Source organism: Poecilia formosa, unplaced genomic scaffold (genome assembly GCF_000485575.1).
Source record: "Poecilia formosa unplaced genomic scaffold, Poecilia_formosa-5.1.2 Scaffold135, whole genome shotgun sequence".
In the NCBI taxonomy this organism is placed as follows: domain Eukaryota; kingdom Metazoa; phylum Chordata; class Actinopteri; order Cyprinodontiformes; family Poeciliidae; genus Poecilia; species Poecilia formosa.
In genome coordinates, this window is record NW_006800074.1 from 1,365,558 (window position 1) to 1,384,606 (window position 19,049).

General features: G+C 39.0%; 1 protein-coding gene across 1 annotated transcript in view; it reads left to right on the top strand.

Moving 5' to 3' along the window:
• The window catches only part of nup210 (nucleoporin 210), a 33,575-nt gene extending 27,641 nt beyond the window's left edge, over positions 1 to 5,934 (top strand). Inside the window, exons 38-40 of the mRNA XM_007562366.2 lie at positions 459 to 572; positions 2,472 to 2,549; positions 4,790 to 5,934. Of these exons, the coding sequence (XP_007562428.1) occupies positions 459 to 572; positions 2,472 to 2,549; positions 4,790 to 4,893 (296 nt within the window). The 3' untranslated portion in view covers positions 4,894 to 5,934. The remainder of the gene's footprint in view (positions 1 to 458; positions 573 to 2,471; positions 2,550 to 4,789) is intronic.
• The last annotated feature ends 13,115 nt before the right edge of the window (positions 5,935 to 19,049 follow it).

The window sequence follows — 19,049 nt, forward strand, 5'->3', positions numbered from 1 at the left end:
TTCTTTTGTGAGCTCTCAGGAAATATAGCAGACGTTAAATTTTACAGAGCTGTATACAAAATTTGATGGGCTATTAAATTTTGACTTAATGTGCTGCAGGTTATTACTGTGTGGGTGTGACTGCCCCTTTTTCCAAGTTGAGGTTTTGGAAAAAAGTGTTCTTTTTACTATTCCACAACCATTAAAAAACGATGGATGTATGGATAGATATTTACTTAACCCATTAAGTAAGTTAAGCATAAGTTATTCTAAATAAGAAGTTGTCTTGACTAGACCTATGGTAAACGAGGACATATTGATGTAATTTGTCAGTGATAATAAATGCAGGAGTGGAAATTTCACACATCTGCAGCATTTTAACAAACTTTAGTTCAGTTTCCTAGAGCAAGTCAATGTTTGTGTGATGTTCTCAACTCTTCATCAAAGCTTTGACTCTCTTCTCTGCTTCCTTTCTGCAGCTGCTCCTCCTAGCTTCATAGAGGATAACTCCTTCCACAGCTTCATAAACTGCTACCAGATGATGTTCTGCACCTTGTTCGCTCTGCTGGCAGGCACAGCTATCATCATCATTGGTGGGTCACCTCACTTTTTTTGTTTCCATAGTATTGATTTTGTAGGTGGAGGAACTTTTGAAGGAGTCAAATAGTTAAACATTTGTGGTATTTTAGTCTTTAGTCAAAGACTTCTACAGAATAAGACCTGATGATGTGTTCAGTGTCTAATCTTTAGCTACATCTTTAGCTAAAGATTAGCTGAGCTAGCTTTAGCCTCATCAAATATTAGAGGAAAATAATCTAAATTTAATTGGGAAAAGGCAAGTCGGAGAAAATGGCTGCTTCAAAGGGTTGATTTTAGTGAAAATCAAGTTAAAGGTGTTCAGAATCCTCCCACGCTGCCTGCCTTCTGTGGGATATCTCCATCAATCAGATCTTCATTAGCTGGTTAGCTGAAGGATTGGATCTATCTCAGACTGTTGATTCACTCAGACATCCCTCCTCTTCATCTTGAAAGGCAATGTGGCTGCTTGGCACAATGTTTCAGATTGTTTTGCCTCTAAATGATGAAATGCCTGTATATGTTGACGTATGTGTCTCAATGTGAGTACAAGATGCTCCTTCATCAGGCTGCGTTTTTTCATACTCTGTTGGTAAAGATGAAATCAGAATGTGCCAGTTTTATTGGCAGCAGCACATGCATTAACAGAAGTACATCAGCGATACACACGAGGTTCTCCTCAGGGTCACCTTCTCTTTTTATCTTATTATTTTGTTAGAAACTTACTCAAGTTCTCAAGAGATCTATAGTTCAGGTTTTTTTTTTTTTCTTGGAATATTTGTGTATGGCTTCCTGTAGAGCTGCACATTGTTTGGAAAACAGAAAATTGTAATGTTATTGGTGACTTTTGCAATTCTATAAAATGGAAATAACTCACACCAATCCCTCTTTTCCTTCATCGCAATGACCCCAATATTCTCACTGAGCTTTAGCACAGGAGTCATTAAGATCTGGGTCAGGTGTGGCCAAGGAAGTTGATCATAGTCTGGCCAACTATTCAGATGTTTGTGGAAAGTAGAGCTTTAAAAAAAGGTCCCTGCACACTAAATATTACATCCAAGCGGTTTTACTTATTTCAGTGTTGCACACACTGATATGAGTTTCCTGTTGGCACCTGCAGATTCAAATGTGAGGATATGTTCGATTTAACAGTTCTGTTAGAAGAGCCATTTTAATCTCATTCTAACCTAATATTAAAAGTGGAAAAATAAACCCATATTTTTCTTTTAAAAGTAGAAATAATCAAATAGTGTATAAGTGTTTGTTTGAAAAGTGCTCCGATTTGAAACATAAACCTTTCATTAAAACCTATTTTACTTTGTAGTTCTACTTTCTTTTCCGTTTAGCATGAAAAATGTTTTTTTTAATTATGTACCACCATATAACCAGTTTTTTTTTTTTTTGCTACGTTTATTGTTTAAATAATTTAGATTGGTTTTATAAATTTTTTTTCTAATGTATTTTTTTTAGCTATGTTTTATTATGCATTATTTTCAGCAAAAAGCCATTGTGTGTGGTTTAGATTAAATCTAACTAAAAATAACAAACTAAGGACTTTCTGCAATACAGTCCTTTTTCTTTACTTTAGTTCATCAGCGGAAATTTCTCAGCATTTTCCCTTTAATTTTGTGTTGTTCCTTTCTCAGGTTTTTTTTTATTTTATTTTTGCTTTTTTTGTTTTTTTTATAGAAATCCAAAACTGTGGGATTGAAAACCACCCAATATTTTTCCCTTGTAGCTGCTTGCATTCAATGTTTTCTTTTTCATTCTCAGACTGGTATGTTGCACATCTTGCATGTGAATTTTGCCCTGAAAGCATAGAACTCTACAAAAGCTGCAACATCACCTTTCATGTAAACTCACCCTGTTTGAAAAACTGAAATAATTTTAATGTCTTTTTTTTTTTCCCCCGGCAGTCCTGCACTCTTTGTTGTCTCCAAAGGAGCAGTCGTATCACCCGGCTTTCATCCAGAGAACACCTCCACCCCTCACAGGTATGAAACACACACAATATGAAGCAAACGCCTACAAAATTACCTAAAAACAAATCGATTCAGGTGAATCCACCATAAAACAGCAGTTCATTTGTCTCGATTCATTGGTGAGAAATGCGAACTCACTCTAAAGCGTTTCCACATCGTCGTTGGCAATATTAGAGATTTTCAGGGACGTTGGTATTTAATGGATTTGTGAAAAGGAAATATTCTTTTACTCTGAGAAGTAAAGCAGTGAAGTTCAGCTACACTACAGAACAGGCAACAACTGTTAAAGATCGGATTAGAAATAATTTGTCAAGCAGCTGATTTTTCTAGTGGTGCCACCGCTCTGCCCAAGCCGATCTAAACTGGTTACATTAGTTTAGATCAGCAAACTAACAAAGGTTCTCCTTTTCATATCAGGATTATGTCCTCGCTTGTGTTTCAAAGTACTTCTCTCTCACATTATTTTAAATTTTAACAAAGGAAACTGCCACAATGTGTTTACAGCTTGAAAGCAAAGTGGGAAGTTTTCCATTTGGTTAATTTAACGAACAGAAACAAAACAAATTCAATTCTTTTTTCCTTTTCCTTATGCAACCTGCTTCTCACTAGGCAGAGCCGATCGAAAAGATATTGGCTAATTCTGATCACTAACTAATTGATTGGCTCCTGAGTTGTCCGTTCAAACGCTTTGCACCAGCAAGACAAACAAAAGGAGTTTCAGCCGAGCTGGTGGGGCTTTAGTTGAAACTGACGGGTAACATGAGACATGTAGCTACGTTTCATCCTGTGGAATAAGATAAAGGTGCAGTGTATGTATTTAAATCAGTTGTAAAGCTTGTAAGTATAAAATAGTTACTTCACAACAGTTCAACAGGCCTATATGTGGTATGTTCCACCTCTACATATGTGTGTTTTAGCAATTGGAGGCTTTATTTTACAGACAGACTTTGATTTGCTGGCTGTTGGCTTGCTATGGTTGACTGTCCCTCAGGTGGAAGAACAGGTTTTCTGTTTATCTTTTTGGCAGCGTAGTTCCTTCTCAACCTATATTTGTTGATGTTTTTATTAAATAAATGGAGTCCAAGTGTTTTCCAGTGGCTGCAGCTTTTGCAGTACAACCTTGTGTAAATGGATCAAGAAGAAATTAAATTGCTGGAAAAGAAGCATTTAATCATGGCCAAACCGGATCATCTCAATAAATTATAATATGACTGACTTTTTTTTTTTTTTTTTTTTTCACTTATTTGATTCAAAAGGAGAAACATGTCATAAAACTGTGTTGCATACAGTTTGATGTCCTTGAAGTGTTTATCTCATTTAATATTAATGATTGTGGCTTACAGCAAATGAAAACAGCAAAAAATAAGTTTGTCAAAAAATAGAAAATTGCATAAGACCAAATAAAAGATTGTTTTAGAAAACCTCATTGGCCTACTGAAGTCCACATATTGTGCGCTTGACACTTGTTTAGGACCTCTCTTCTTTTTCTGCTTTGCCTGAATTGACATGTTTGTATTTACTCCTCAAATTATCACCGACTGTGGAAACTTCACACTGGACCTCCGTCACATTGGATTGTGTTCCTCTACATGTTCCTTCACACTGTGTGACTTTGACTCCTGAAAGAAAAGCAGTGTTTTCTTTCACCTGAAAGCAGGACTTTGTTCCACTGAGCAACAGTCCCATTCTTTCATTCCTTGAATCCAGATGAACGGCTTCTGAGATTGTAGTTGTGACCGCGGTTGCAGGTCAGAGTGTGATGTCTCTTGAAACACTGATCCCAGTCTATTGGAACCTCTCAAGCACGTGGTTATCCTTAACACTAGTGCACCATTTTGTACCAAATTTTTTTCCTTCCACTAAACTTTCATTAATATGCTTTGATGCAGCATTCTAGGATCAGTCACATTCTTCAGCAGTTGTCTTAAATGGCTTCCCTTTCATATGCAGGGTGTCAGTGACTATCAAGTCAGCAGTCTCCAATAAGCCATGACATTTGAATTGGTCTTTTGTAATCTGTTTTTATTTTTCTAAAACCATACTCATTAAAATGCTTTAGAAAAACATCATCCTCTACAATAAATATGTTTTGATGTGTTATATATGCCTTCCATTTGTATTTTAATTGTCCAACTTTGCCGTCTAATCTCTGACTCTGTCGCCCATCTGCAGCTGATCATGTTTTTGTCAAACAGAACCTGCTCCTCTGTGTTTCGTGTACTTCATTAAGTTTGTTTCTCTGACTCTTTCAGGTCTCGACTCGCCCGTAGCAAATTCTTTTAACCGCATGACGCCGAGAGTTAGTCCAAACAGCACATACAGATCGCAGCTCTATTCTCCAGATTACAAGTCCTGATTGGGCGCCGTGCTCACGTCCTCTGTTCTTCGACACGACACCTCGGGTCATTAATATATGAAGAATGTGCCTCAAACCCTCAGCAGGAAAGCTGTGGGATGCTGCAGAAGATCTGCCTTCAAATGTTGGTACAGAAACTTCAAATAATAAAAAAAAGAATATATCATTTAAATTGAATGCAGAATGATTGCAAAGCTCTGTCTTTTTCTTGGTGTGTTTTCTGTTAAGTGTGACGTGGTGTTTGTGTATGAAGATCGAGTGTTGTAGAAATAATACACACCGTGCTCTTTTGTTGTGTTTCTTCTCTTCATTAATGACTGAAGTATTTGCAAAATGCTCGAACACCAAATCATTTGTTTGAGCTTGAAAAGATGCATATTGTGTTAGCCGATAACTTGTGTGCCGCTTATATTTGACACGTGAAGGTCAGTAACTCAGGAAAACAACCCTATCCATTTTCGAGTAACAAGCTAACTTGATATTGTTTGAGAACAAAATGACCTCTGTTGGTTGTAGCTTTGATAACCGTCGTCCACTGAATCCGTCCTGAAAGGTGCCGAACCCTCCAAATGTGTTGAACACACCAACGAAGTTGGTATAATTTCTGTCTCGGGCATTTTTAATTATTATATAACTGTTCTGACGTTTGAGCCACAGTGAATGCAGCTCTTCTTTTTTTTTTTTTTTTTTAATGTGAAACATTTGAAAATGTGAAGCATCATTCAATTTATCTGCAGTAAATGTCTCTTTACAAAACCACTCAAATGTTTTGGATTTTTTTTCCCAGCATTTCAAGAATGACAACTTTTAGCACTCTTGAAATGCTGATTCATTAAAGTATGACTTGGTTTTATGTGACATATTTTGGTGGTATGATTATTATTGGCAAAATATTCTATTTATGTTTTCTTATATCTGATTGATGCCATGCCTTACATTTAACTCTGAGCAGCTTTTTGGCACATGGTTGAAATTAGCTTGTTTGCTTGTGTGAGAATGTGCTTGTTTTTTTGCTAATTAAAGATTTTACTTTTTATGTCAGGAGTTTGTCATCAAATTTGTCCACGGTTTAACTTTTCTTCACAAATTTTTTTTTCCAGCCAGATCTTTGTTTCATCTTAATAACAGAACTGTGGTAAAAATATTTGTAATTTAATCCAGACGTCTGAGTTAGCTGAAAAATTCAGTTTCCTAGTACTACATGATATCAAACAAAATGCTATTCTGTTTAGCAGTGTTTCTAGCATTTATGCTTATGTCAGTGGTTGCACAGTAATGATTACAAGTCATCTTTAATCTGAATTATGTTGACTGTTTATTTCTGCATATAAACTGGATCTGTTTATTTTTCTTAAAGTGCCTTGAGATGTTTGCGGTGAATTGTCGCTGTTTGGATAAATTGAACTGTTATCTATCTATAAATCTCTCTCTATATATTTGTATATTTATACAAACACATCAAGAGACGGAATGCTTTTTATCACCCAGGTTCTGTAACACCCTTCGGCCACTGATCCTGTCTGTCTCCCATTTTTCTGACTTTCCCCTGAACTGCTGTGGTGTTAGTCACCAGGCTCATTTGTATGCCCGCAGCAGCAGCCTGTGTCAAAAACCGCTTCACAATCTCATGTAGGTGAGCACACTGTACACTACGATATGATATGGAAGGCAGCATAACATCAAATGGGGTTCACTTAAGCTGTGCAGCTGTCAAAGTGGCTTATTTTGGATGTGTTTTTTTCATGCATATTTACACCTTTTAGTTTGGGGAGCAGGTGGTTGATGCTCTCAAAGAAATGTATAGATAAGACAAATCCTATAGGATTGATTTGGTGAAATAATTTCTGGCTGAAAGTCCCAGTTTACTTTTTTTTTCCCTGATTTACCCAACCATGTACACTCTGCAGCTTTAGGTTTGTGGTTATTTACACAGTTTTGAGATTATTGGGCAAAGTGATCAGATGCACTATTATTTAAGGGATAACTATTGGCAAAACTGTGAAAAACCTATTTAACTCAGTACTTTTGCTCTGACCAAAAAAAATTCCACCTAATTTATTATAGTAAAGTTAGAAATAGAGTTTACAAATATGCAGTTATTTTTGATATGCGTCCAAAGCTGCTTGTATGATCATCGAGGTTAGAGGCTCTGTTACTCTGCAGAAATGATTCGCGTTATCTAGGAGTTTCCTCCTACAAAGTTCTCCCACCAGTGCAGAGCTTTCTCCAAAGACAACATAAAGGACAAACTAAACTTCTGCAGTAAGTGCAAGAAGGCACTATTTGATCACTCCTCCTGATTTCATGAGTCGACTTAACGGGAAACATGATGAACCAAATCCTTTGTGCTCATTATTACAGTTGCTTTTCACCAAGCAGAGCGGTGATCTATTCAGTTCTGCCTCCAAATACCTTCATAAAAAGAGGAGACTGAAAATGTCAGCAACTTCTTACATCCAGTAAACAAACTGAGGATGATCAGTGTATTTCCCACCACGAAGGATCAATGTGTCACAAGGCTAAAGTGATTGGAAATGCGAGTCACAGATCCCAAAACTCACGGTCAGAAAACTCCACAGATGTTTAACCTATTTAAGAAAATTTAGGAGCATAAATAGAAGAGAAGAAAACCGTGGTCCACTGAAGGCTTTAATAGGATGAGAATGAATCAATATCCATTAGGATTTGTCCCAGAAGCCGATATGAAGCATGTGGGTCAGCGCTGTAAATGCCAACTCCAGTGAGTTGTATGTAATTTTTTTTTCTCTTGCATATCAATGAAACTCTTTAACACATAAAAGAAACACTAAATAATACAAAAGCTGTTTCACCGCTCCTCACTTCATGCTTAAAAGATTCTTTAATTGAAATCTGTTAAGCTTTAACTGCGTCTTTTGATATCGGGTGAACCACCGACGACTCATCCAAACAATCTCGATTGTGGCGTTTGCATTTTCTCCCACATGCATGGCTGAAAGCTGTTCCTCTGTGGAGCCCTGACTGCTGGTCTTCTGCACCATCTGGCTGAGCAAGAAGAAAGAAAACATGTAAACAAGTGAATTGTGCAAAGAAGCAAACAAACCAGCTCACTGGCTGCCCGACTAATTCGGCAGAGGGTTATCGGAGACGTTTGTTGCAAACCAGTTTTAATTAACTGCCGCCTTCAGTTAAAATGGGACGAAACGCAAAGGTGAAAACGACTGTTTTCCCCATCAATAGGTAGCGGCATGTAGGTTTTCGAGAGTGACTGCACTTTCTAAATGATTAAAGCAGTTACGGGGGCTTAAATGACACTCAATTTATTCTCCCCATTAAAGCAGGCAGACCGCTCCAGCCCCTGATGTCAGCCTGCCGCGCTGATCCTGCAGTGAAGGGAAACTGTTCCACATGGCTTACTGTGCTGTCAGTGGAGGTGATCAATGAGGGGCTAACTGAGTGAACCTGACCAGCCGGGTTAGGCAGCTTCTGCTGGACTTTTGAAAGAAGCTTAGACATAAATAAAGCGAAACACTTTTTGTGACACTTACCGATTTGCTTTTGTTGCTTTTTAAAAAAATCACACTTAAATACAGTCAGAAATCAAAGACTAATAACAAACTTGACCCTGTGTGAAGCGGTTATTATCCCCTAAACCAACTTACTGATTGTCCAGCCCTTGGCAGCAAAAAAGAAATGCTGTCAACCACTGGCAACACTTCTGCAGAATCCCTGAGGAGCTTTGATCCACTCTACTTGACAGAATTGTTTTAATTCAGCCATATTGGAGTTCTGGAGAATAAAACGCCTAGTAAGAATCACACCTCAGCATTGTATCAGATTTGAATTCATACTTTGACTGGATGACTGCAAAACTCTTTTTTTTTTCTGTTTTCCAGAAGTGTAACTTTGAGTGTGCTTCTTTGGGAATTTTTTCCTAGTGATGTACATCAACCTTTACCAAACACTCAGAGTGAAGTAGCCTCAATCCATGACGGATACCATCACCGTGTTTCATTGTTAAATTCTGTTATTTTATTGACATGTTACACTTGTTTAACGATTACTTTTTAACATAAATCCAGGTTACTTGAATGCTATTTTTTTTAATCGTATAAAGAAATAAGTTGAAAACTGTATTTTGTATTGAATTAATTTGTTTTAGTCTGATAGAAAGTTTCTCAGATGGTCTCAGATATTTTGGTGACAAAAACACCAAAACAGAAGAAATCTGTCATGGGGAAAATACAACCCCCCAACCTCCCTCCACACTGTAAATCGTTTGGGAATTGATTTTAAAAAAAGGTAGGCATTGTGCTTCCCCAGAGTAAGAGCTGCCAGAGTGAGGAGAAAATTGCTAAAGAGGATTTTTTTTTCCCTCCCCTCATACATTTCACACAAATCAATTTAAACCTAATCAAGCTTTGTGTAAATTACCGCTGTTTAGGACTGACGCTGTGGCACAGCTGAGGAAACTCAATGACACGTTTTGTTTTGCCATTAACCCTTTTTAATGGTGGATTTCATGAAAATTAAGGACGCAGAGTGTACACGGCTTATCACGTTCTTGGTGAGGCAGGTTCAGTGCACCACAGACTCACGTTTACAGCTGGGAATCTTACCGGAAAGTTTTCCACTCTGCCCTTTCAGGATGAGATTTTGCCGACTGAAACCTGCTCTCACTCGGGCATTTTAGCTGTGAGCCAAAAGTGTGAGAGAACAAGCCTGTATTAATGACGAGCAGCAGAGTGTTTTAAAGTGACTTTTTTTTTTTTTTTGTGGGTGCTAGCATTCTTCGCACAGGAGTCAAATTCTGCTACTTTTAAAAGTTGCTATAAATTAAATGTCTGTAGAACCTGCTGAGCCGTGTGGTTTGATGGCGTTATCAGCTGCATGTGCAATGCTTTGGGACTTTTCTACATTTTGTCCTCTTACAACTACAAGCTGTGATGTATTTCCTTTGGATTCCACATGACTAACCAACACAAAGTAATCCAGAATGAAGGGAATGAATGTTAAAAATGTTTTTTTTTTTTTTTTACAAATCTGAAAGGTTTCAAAAGATCCAGTGCGGCCAGTTGCCTTCAAAAACCATCTGACTAAGAGGAGAAGAATGGAGAAGATATGGAGAAGTTTAAAACAGGGTTAGGCAATAAAATATCAGGTTATGGACATCTTCTGGAGCGTTGTTTAACCCATCATCTGAAACTCAGAAAAAATGTGTCATTATGAAAAACTACCAACACAATGGCTGCCCTTCTGACGGGGCAGACAGGGAGAGGATTCATCAGAAAAAGATTCTTCTGTAAGATGAGATCAGAACTGAACTTTGAAGATATGTGTTGTGGAAAAGTGACACAACGTGTGTACCGTTTACTCCGAGTACAACTTCCTCGCTTCACTTTGAAACGCGGTATTGGCAGTATCATGCTTTGGGGGGTGCTTTTCTATTTTAGGGACTCATTAGAGCAAACTTTCAGACCACAATCAAACTGAAAATTTGTGGCAAAACTTTAAAATGGCTGCTTGACTGTGGTTGAGTTTAGAGTTGATAGTAACAGATGTGATCTAATGGTGGAATCTTAGATCAGAAATAGATTGTCAGAATCACAGGATTATTAATTCATATTATGTTACTGTGGCATTCCTTTGATCCTCTTTTCTGTGTTTATGCTTTAAAAAAACCCCAAAACATAGTTTTGGTATTTTTTGGTAAAAGATGGTTTATGATGCAATTTTGTGCATTTCAATGTTTGTTGATTTCACCGACTAAAGCTACCCTGTTGTTGTTTTTAAAAATGTAAGCTTTTTGTTTTTAGTGGTTTTTGCCCTTCTCTTCCTGTTGTGTACTGTAAAACGGTTCAGTTTTTGACGTGCAAAATGTAATTGTGAAATGATCAACACTTTGCTCTCATAGCCTAAAAATTAGATTCCATTTTTTTGTTTACAACATTACTGTATTTTTACCCCTTCCCCCCCCAGGACCACTTCACATTCGCTGCTAATAGCTTCTCCTACTTCATCTGCATGCCATGTTCCCATTTTGTTGCTGCCACTCCCCCCCTCCACAGTAAAGCTCAGATTTCTCAGATCATATAAACACAGCCTTCAGGTGAAACGGCATAAAGACGAAGCATCCAGTTTCATGGACAAAGCACTCATCGTTCCCACTTTCACTTCAGCCCAAGCCAGGAACTGCAGCATTTCAAAAGGGCCTTGAAAAATGAATCAAAAGAAAATAAGAGCAGAGAGAGTACTAGAGCAGCAAAGTTTTTCATTGCTACTCTTCAGAGCAGATGTATGTTGCTTTGATAAAATAAACCCCGTTGACTGGAAGTTTGGTCGCATGCCGCATCACTAATCCTGAGCATCCGAGGCTGCAGCCCTGAGCATTGTCTGATTCATGTGTTAAACATTAAAAACATAATTTGGAAATGTCTGATCAAAAAGCAGGTCGTTTTGTTATTATTATTATTATTATTATTATTTCAAGCTAAACGTATATTTATTTCACTCTACGTGCTCCGTGAAAAGCTTACACTGCCTCCAACTATGCCTTCGTTCTGGAAACTCTCAGTAACAGGTCTCTAGTGATAGAATGTCATTCAAACCTCCTGTTGAATAAAAACTGGCCTGAGGAAGGAACCCTTTTGCAAAATTTGTGAAAACGGGCGCAAAAGAATCACAAGTTATGCCAAACAAAGAACCAATTAAAAGAAACTATGTGCTTTTCCTGGGGACAAATGTGAAACATGTCCAGCAAGAGCAGAATCAAAAGCTTGTTGATGCTTTGAAAAAGCTTGTACTTTGCATCCAACTTGCTAAGGAATGTTTAGCCAATTATTAACGCTGGTATGTTTACATATTTTAGCAAATTTTATTTGATCAACGATAATTTCAAACCAAATGTCTTTCTTTAATTCTTTGAATGTGTTTCTCGTATTTTCATTCCACCCTGAAAAATCTTCAGATTCACCATCGAACTCCCTCAAATTATGCGACGCTCCTGCCCTATACGACCTCAACTCTACACATGTAACACATGACGAAATAAATGCAGAGCCGCCAGGGAAATCACTTTTGGCTTTCGCTGATATGCGGTGGCGCTGCTGACGGATGTATTGTCTTCTTTCCTGGGTTAATTTGGTGAGGCCAGAGGAAGAAGAAGCTGTGTCTCTTTTACTGATGGCAGCAGAATCCAACATCATCAACTATAATCTCAACTTCCGGACGACAAGCTGAATCAGTGAGTCTCTGACTCAGCAGGGGAGAATATTTATGGAGACACTTTCTAAGAAACACCTTTACTAACATTTCCTTTATTTATTTATTTATTTTTTTTTACAAACATCAGTAACTATGACTGATAGACTTTGTTTTTGACAGCTTTGTCTACGAGACATCCTTTCCAGTCAGACTGTGGCTTTCTCATGTTAGACCAAATAAAAGAAACCCAAAAACATAACAAAAGCTCAGATTACAGTAATGATAAAAATGATGTAACCTAGTTATGAACATACAGTGAGCAAAAGAAAAAGCAAAAAACAGAAAGCATCTAAATAAATCACATTTGTGCTTGAACTGCCTGCTTGGCTGAATTTGATTCCACATGAAATAAACTTATTTATGACATCAGTTTTTAGTCTAATTATGAAATCTATTTAAACTTCAGTTCCTGTGGGATTGTGTCTTTGTTTTTTCTAGGCAGAGCTTGGGAGATAAAAAGTGACGAGGAGGAGCAAGAAAAGACAAGTACGCAGAGGAAGATGTCGAGATGCAACACGGATATAATACGGACTGCTATAGTTCAAAAGCATATGTCACACAAGAGGATTACAGACTCTTAGTTGTGCTGTTTGTTTTTTACTAACAGTTTTCCATTTTGGCTTCATCTTTGTTTCCTAAATATTCACATAGTGCATCAATTATAGATGATAAAAGTATATATTCAAAGTTTTCTATGTTATGTCACTTTGGATGCAAACAAAGTTAAATACAAAGTAGGATTGTGACAAGTTTACATGTAAGAGGAGGAAGTGGAAGAGTAGGAGAACAGAGTCCGGCCAACAATGATGGAACAACGCACCTCGCAGTTATTCTCTCACTTTTTATGAACTGAAAGATAATTTAACACAAAGATCCAGAGATAAAGACATTGGTGACGGATTTTTAAAGCTCCTATATTCCCCCTGTGAGTTGCACTAAGCAGGGCCACTAATGTAAGCCACCTTTGCTCGCACTCTTTATTGATTTGCCTCTCAGCTCTTATACAGATGTCTGTGACACCACGTTCTGCAGGGGTGGTGCGTGTAATGGGCTGACTGGTTGTACCCCACCGCCCCCCCAACCCCTACTCTGGTTACTTTGCACTGAAGTCTCTGAGATCATCCAGTGCCAGACGGAGAAGCGACGGCCACCCAGTGAAAACATCGATCTTTGCTCGACGGAGCTGCCGATCGGGAACTCATACTGAGCTCAGCTTGTGCAGAATCTGCAGCTCTACGCTCATTTATGCAGATGTGCTCAGTGAGGGGCTTTGATGCATGCGATGTAGTTCAGCGCCCTGGAAGCCCTTCCCTCACGGGCTGCAAAAGAAGAGAATGAGAGGTTTGGTCAGTTGTGGCCCAAGCTGAGTTTCCTGTTGCTTATTTTGCATCCACAGAATGGGAATCTGAGGACTTCTGTTGTTTTGCATAGTGAGAAAATGAAGCTGTGCAACGGTGGTTGATAACTCTAAACTTTAGTTAATAACTAAACAAGGAACATTTCACTGATTTTTTTTTTCTTTTTACTGTACAGTTCAAAAAAATACAAGCGCTTAACCTGAACAAAATTGAGCTTCTTTAATCAGCTCTGAAAAGAAACAGTTCAAAAACCACAGTTTCAAATTTATGAGTCACTTATTTTATTTGCAAAACCACAAATAAAAACTCTGGCCACTGAAAGCTCAAACATGTGTTCAGGTAACAGGAGAATCAACGTTTTTCCAGAAGAACTCTGTCAAAATCATCACACTACCTCTGCCAGCTTACAGTCTTCCCAAAGTACAAGCTAGGTCAATGTGGTTCCCATCTGGTCATCAAAAACAATAAAATGCGGGGGGCGGGGGGGGAGTAATTCATGAATCTAAGCCCAGTTTTTCCAACGCTGTGTGGTCCTGATTTTGATGTTGAGTCTGTAGGGGTTAAAATGGGCAAAATGAATAGTCCACAGATATATGGTCACATGCAATAAAAGGAGATACTCTGTATTTCTTCTTTCTATTACATCCAGCACTAACTTCTTCACTAATTTGGGCAACAATATAGGCAGCCTTCACTCCCCCTTGTGCGTCCAGAAGCCTTTTCCTGACCCCTCTACCTGTTCCTGTTCCTTTCTTGGAACACCTCTGATAGATGCTGAACACTGCAGGCTGGGAACACCCCGCAGGACGTGCAGGTTTGAAAATGCTCTGATCCTGACATTCAGCCAGCGTTAGCCAAACTCCCTCAAATCCTTACACTTGTTCATTGTTACCACTTCTAATACCTAGGGGCTTTCACTGCCTGATGTGCCATTCCCACCAACAGGAGGGAGGATGTAAAGATAATACTTAAGCAAGATATTTACATACATATTACAATGATCTTCCTGATATTGTGACTGGTTTTCTATTTGTCCATGTTGTCACACAAGGAAGCAGCGTGTGCCTTCGTGTAAAAGGCTTTGAATGAACATTAGAGAACTAAAAACTAATGACATCATCACCTGGGCTGTCCTAAATTGCACTTGGGCAGCTTATAAAAAACATATGTAGGCCATACCAAACTCTCTCTACGTTGCAGCTATTTTTTTTACTAGAAGGCACACAGTGCTCTGCTTTGTGGTCGTAAACAGCTCTGAGGGAGAGCAGAGAGCCACTCTGCGTTTACCAGGCTGCGCTGCAACATTAAACCCAGAGAGAGCTGATCAATGCAGCAAAAGTTACATTGAACCATTCCCCTATCTGGTGCGTTTTGGAGGACGAACCAGAACTCGGTGCAGTCACACTTGTGTTCAAATCTGCAACGTCGCAGCAGCACCTTGACCGCTGCACGGAGACCTGCAGATTCATAAAACTTGGAAGCCCCGCCCACACTTGCACGGCCAGCGTCTGTTTACGAAAAGTCACGGGAGCAGCATGGAGCGAGCGGAGAAATGTCACAGCGCGCTGCCAACAGGGGGAACAGTCAGACATATGTGAGCGGACAGTCAGCTGTGTTCCTCAGCATGAAGTCTGCCTCCCTCATATGTTAGCATCCGCTGACATTCCCAGCATTTACACGCGCGGAGCTTCGTGGCGACTTGGACACGCGTCTGCTGGGAGCATTTCTGGTTTTCTTCTTTTTAAACTAATAGACTTAGAGAGAGAGAGACAGAGAGAGAGAGAGAGAGAGAGAGAGAAAAAAGCAATGACGAGGCGTAAAAGGCTCGACCTACCGAATTGTTCCGCCTAAACCCAGCCAGGACCAAACAGCTGTCTCTTTCTCCCCCCCTCAACCCCCCCTCACGGCTTCTTCTGGGGGGAAATCTCGGCGAAAAGAAATAGACAGGAGTCAGGGGGGCGACATGGATTGTCCGACCGAGAACCCTACCAGGGCTGCGGAATATCTGAAGGAGCTTAACAAGATCATCGAGACCCAACAGGGGCTGCTGGAAAGGCAGAGAGGGAGGATAGAGGAGCTGGAGCAGCAAGTGTCCGACTTGTGCGCGGAAAACGCCTGCCTGAAGGAGCAGTACCAGCGGCACCTGGCAACCTGCAGGCTGCTGCAGGGCACCAGCAGCCTGGTCACACTGGGAGCCATCAAGGAACATGTCACTCACGACAAGTAAGAGATGACATCTAATCATCCCTTTTTAAATAAATAAATAAATAAATATCAAAGTTAAATAGCCCCCGCTTAACAGCATACTCATTAAAGTTGGGAAATGTCCCCAATGACAGACTGCCACGCTCTGATCAACAGTTCATTCTGGGTTTGGCGGTGTCTGCTGCTTAAAAATGGGTCGCTCAATTACACAGAAAAGCAGAAAATTGCTGTAGTTGGGTTGTAAAGAGCCATGGAAATGCGTGTGAGAAAATCCTGGCCATAGCAACCACAAGCCATCCATCTCTGTGTTAGGATGGGCATATAGTAGCAACCGCACGTTTTAAAACACAGAGCTGCATTTTGTCTGACCGACATATCACAGCAGATAAGCAAATTAAGATGGCATGTCAGTTATGCGACTGTGGTCGGTAATGTTTGTTTCTTTTTTCCCCCTGATCATCTATTCAAATATTTCCCCCTTCGTCACAATCATATTCAATAATTTCTGCTGCTAAAGTTGCCATACTTTTCAGTGAAACTCACTTTGCTGCGACCGAAACATATTTGTTTCGCTGTTTAGTGATAAATCATCCACAAAAAAATAATAATTAAAAAAGCTTCCAGGTAAACACGCCTTTTAACATAAGGTGTCCCTTTTTTGTGTTAATTTGTATTTTTGTATTCAAATTCCTCTTTCTAAAGCATCTACTTAAATTATATTTGGCTGCTGCAAAAATGTTTAAGCAATATTTGAGAACACCTGCATTGAAGGGAAATTTGGCATAGATGAAGCACATAGAGGAGGTTTGAGGATGACCAGAGCAGTCTGGAATGGTCAAATTTAATTACCCAAGATCCTCTGGGACCATTCAAGCCACGTTATAGACAGGAGTTTAACAATGCGTTCAGCTCATGATATTAGTTTCATTACAGCAATATTTCATGGAAGCTAGTATTTACTGATGTCATCCTACTGACAAAATTTCATTTTTATTTTCACAAACTAAAAAATTGATCTTAAACTGCTTTTTAAATAGATAATTATCCAGTTTAGGTTTGATCACTGCATTTTAGATTTTGAATTAGATATGCTCAAATGCATTCCTAAAATACTTTATCAGCATGGCACTGACGATAAGCTAACTTTATCACCTTTGGGGTTATCAGAGTCAAACTCTGGCCCAAATACACCAAGCTGAACCTCTGGCAGCCCAATTGCTTCAAAGTTGATGTCAAAACTAATAAAAAGCTGCCATATGTTCACCAATATCAGCAGATCAATGTATTTCGTGTGCCTCTTGTGATGTCATCAAGTCAAATGCACACAAAGCCGATTACGCTGTTTTTCATTGAAGGCTTTTTGAATACCATGCAAAAAACATCAGTGGCAGTCTATTTCACTACTTAACTGCTTTTTTTTTTATATTCAATGCACATTTGTTTTTGTTTTTTAAAGTGCACTGGATATTGTCTTTAAATGTTCTGGATAAACACATTAGTATCTGTGAAATTATGTAACAAAAAAGAGGGACACTAATTGATTATGTAGCCATGCTTCAGGCAAGGCAGTGGGTTGAGCTTCAGGAAGAGGAGAGCAGATACAGTAACCTCATCGGGCATCTGGCTGTAGTTTCTACAAAAAGACCTTTATACTTGGGCACTGTCAGGATTACCCTCCCCATGTTAAAGTTCACTGTCGGATAGCTGGATTCCCAAAATGCCTCGGCATGCAGACATTTGACTGAGCTCCTGACAGCCTGCAGGATCATGTGATTGTGCCTGACCTTTGTCTCCGGGGACATGTCCATGTCATGGGGATCAGTGGCAGCAAATCAATACTTTTGACTCAGGGGCTGTGTGTCTTTGCTGGTTGATAAAACCCGACTCATGAGATTAGGCCGCTGACCTTTAGCATACTTCCATCTGTAAATCTTGCTCCGGCGTCATGAAGGAGCGTTCTGTGGGGCTTCTCCATAAAATCAGCCTTTTGTCATCTCTGATCCTCTAAGGCCTCAGTGGCTGTTGAGTGTTGAATTTTACTTAGAAATCTGTTTACCTCAGCAACTCCTGATGGATATGTAGCTGCTGTTTGGTTTATGGAGAATGAATTATTCAAAATGTTAGTTATGGAAAGCCATTTAAAAAGATACAGAGGCCTTCAGCAAAGCTTACACCAGAGATATGCAACTTTACAATTTCTAATATGTACTCGCTGTGCCTTGCAAAAGTACGCGTAGCTCTTAAACATTTCACATTTCCTCACAGTAAATGTGAAATTTACACATATATTGTGTACATTTAAATTGAGTTTTTTTTTTTTAAAAAAAGATAATTATCCAGTTTAAATTTGATTACTCTGTGTATAATAATTTTTTTTTTCTACCATAAACATATTATATATTATAGGAGTTCAATGTGATAGACCAACACAAAGTAGTAGATAACTGTGAAGAAGAAGAACGGAGTTGCTTCTCATATTATTTTACAAACAACAATTTGAAAGGTGCACCGTGTATTGGTTTTCAGTCCAATATTTCCATACTCTGTAGAAACTTCTTAAACTGCAAACACAGCTGCGATACTTGGGAGTACGTTTCCAGCAGGTTTGTACATCTGAACACTGGAGAGCACATGTAAGCATCTCAGGCATTTCTGTTAGCATGCAGGATTCCCAAAATGCCTCGGTAGTAAAAGAGATGTGGAGAGATGTGTGAAGGTACAATTTATTGACACAGGTTTTCAGATGGATTTAGATCTTGACTTCTAAAACATAAGCAGCCTTTGACCTAAACCTTTTTGTTGCTCGGATCAAATGTTTAGTATTGCTTTCCTGCTGGGAGGTGAATGTTGAGGTCTAAAGTCTATTGGAATTCTGTAAAAGGTTTTCTCCTGGGTTGGTTTTCAGTTAGGTTTATCCATCTTCCAATCAACTCTAATCAGCCGTACTGAAGAAAGAAATCCCTACAGCATGAATCTGACATCATCCTATTGTGTTTTCAAGATGTGTTCAGTCTATGTTTTCTGCCACATATATACATGCAGGCCAAAAGGCTTAATTTCAGTTGGACCTGACCAGGTCACATTTTCTCGTAAGTTTACTGCGTCCCATTAACGGTTTGTGAAAACTGTAAACTGGACCTCACGCAGTTTTCTTGAAATAACTTTTTTCTTGACTCGCTTTCATTTTGGTTTTGGGAAGTGCATGATTGATACTTTCCATGTCGATAGAAATCTCCCACCTGAGTGGTGGATCTCTGTAGCTCCTCCAAAGTTCCCATGACCCATTAGGGTTTTTTCTGACAAATTCTGTGTTTGCTCTGCCTGTCTGTTTTGTTGTTGGTAGCTTTACAT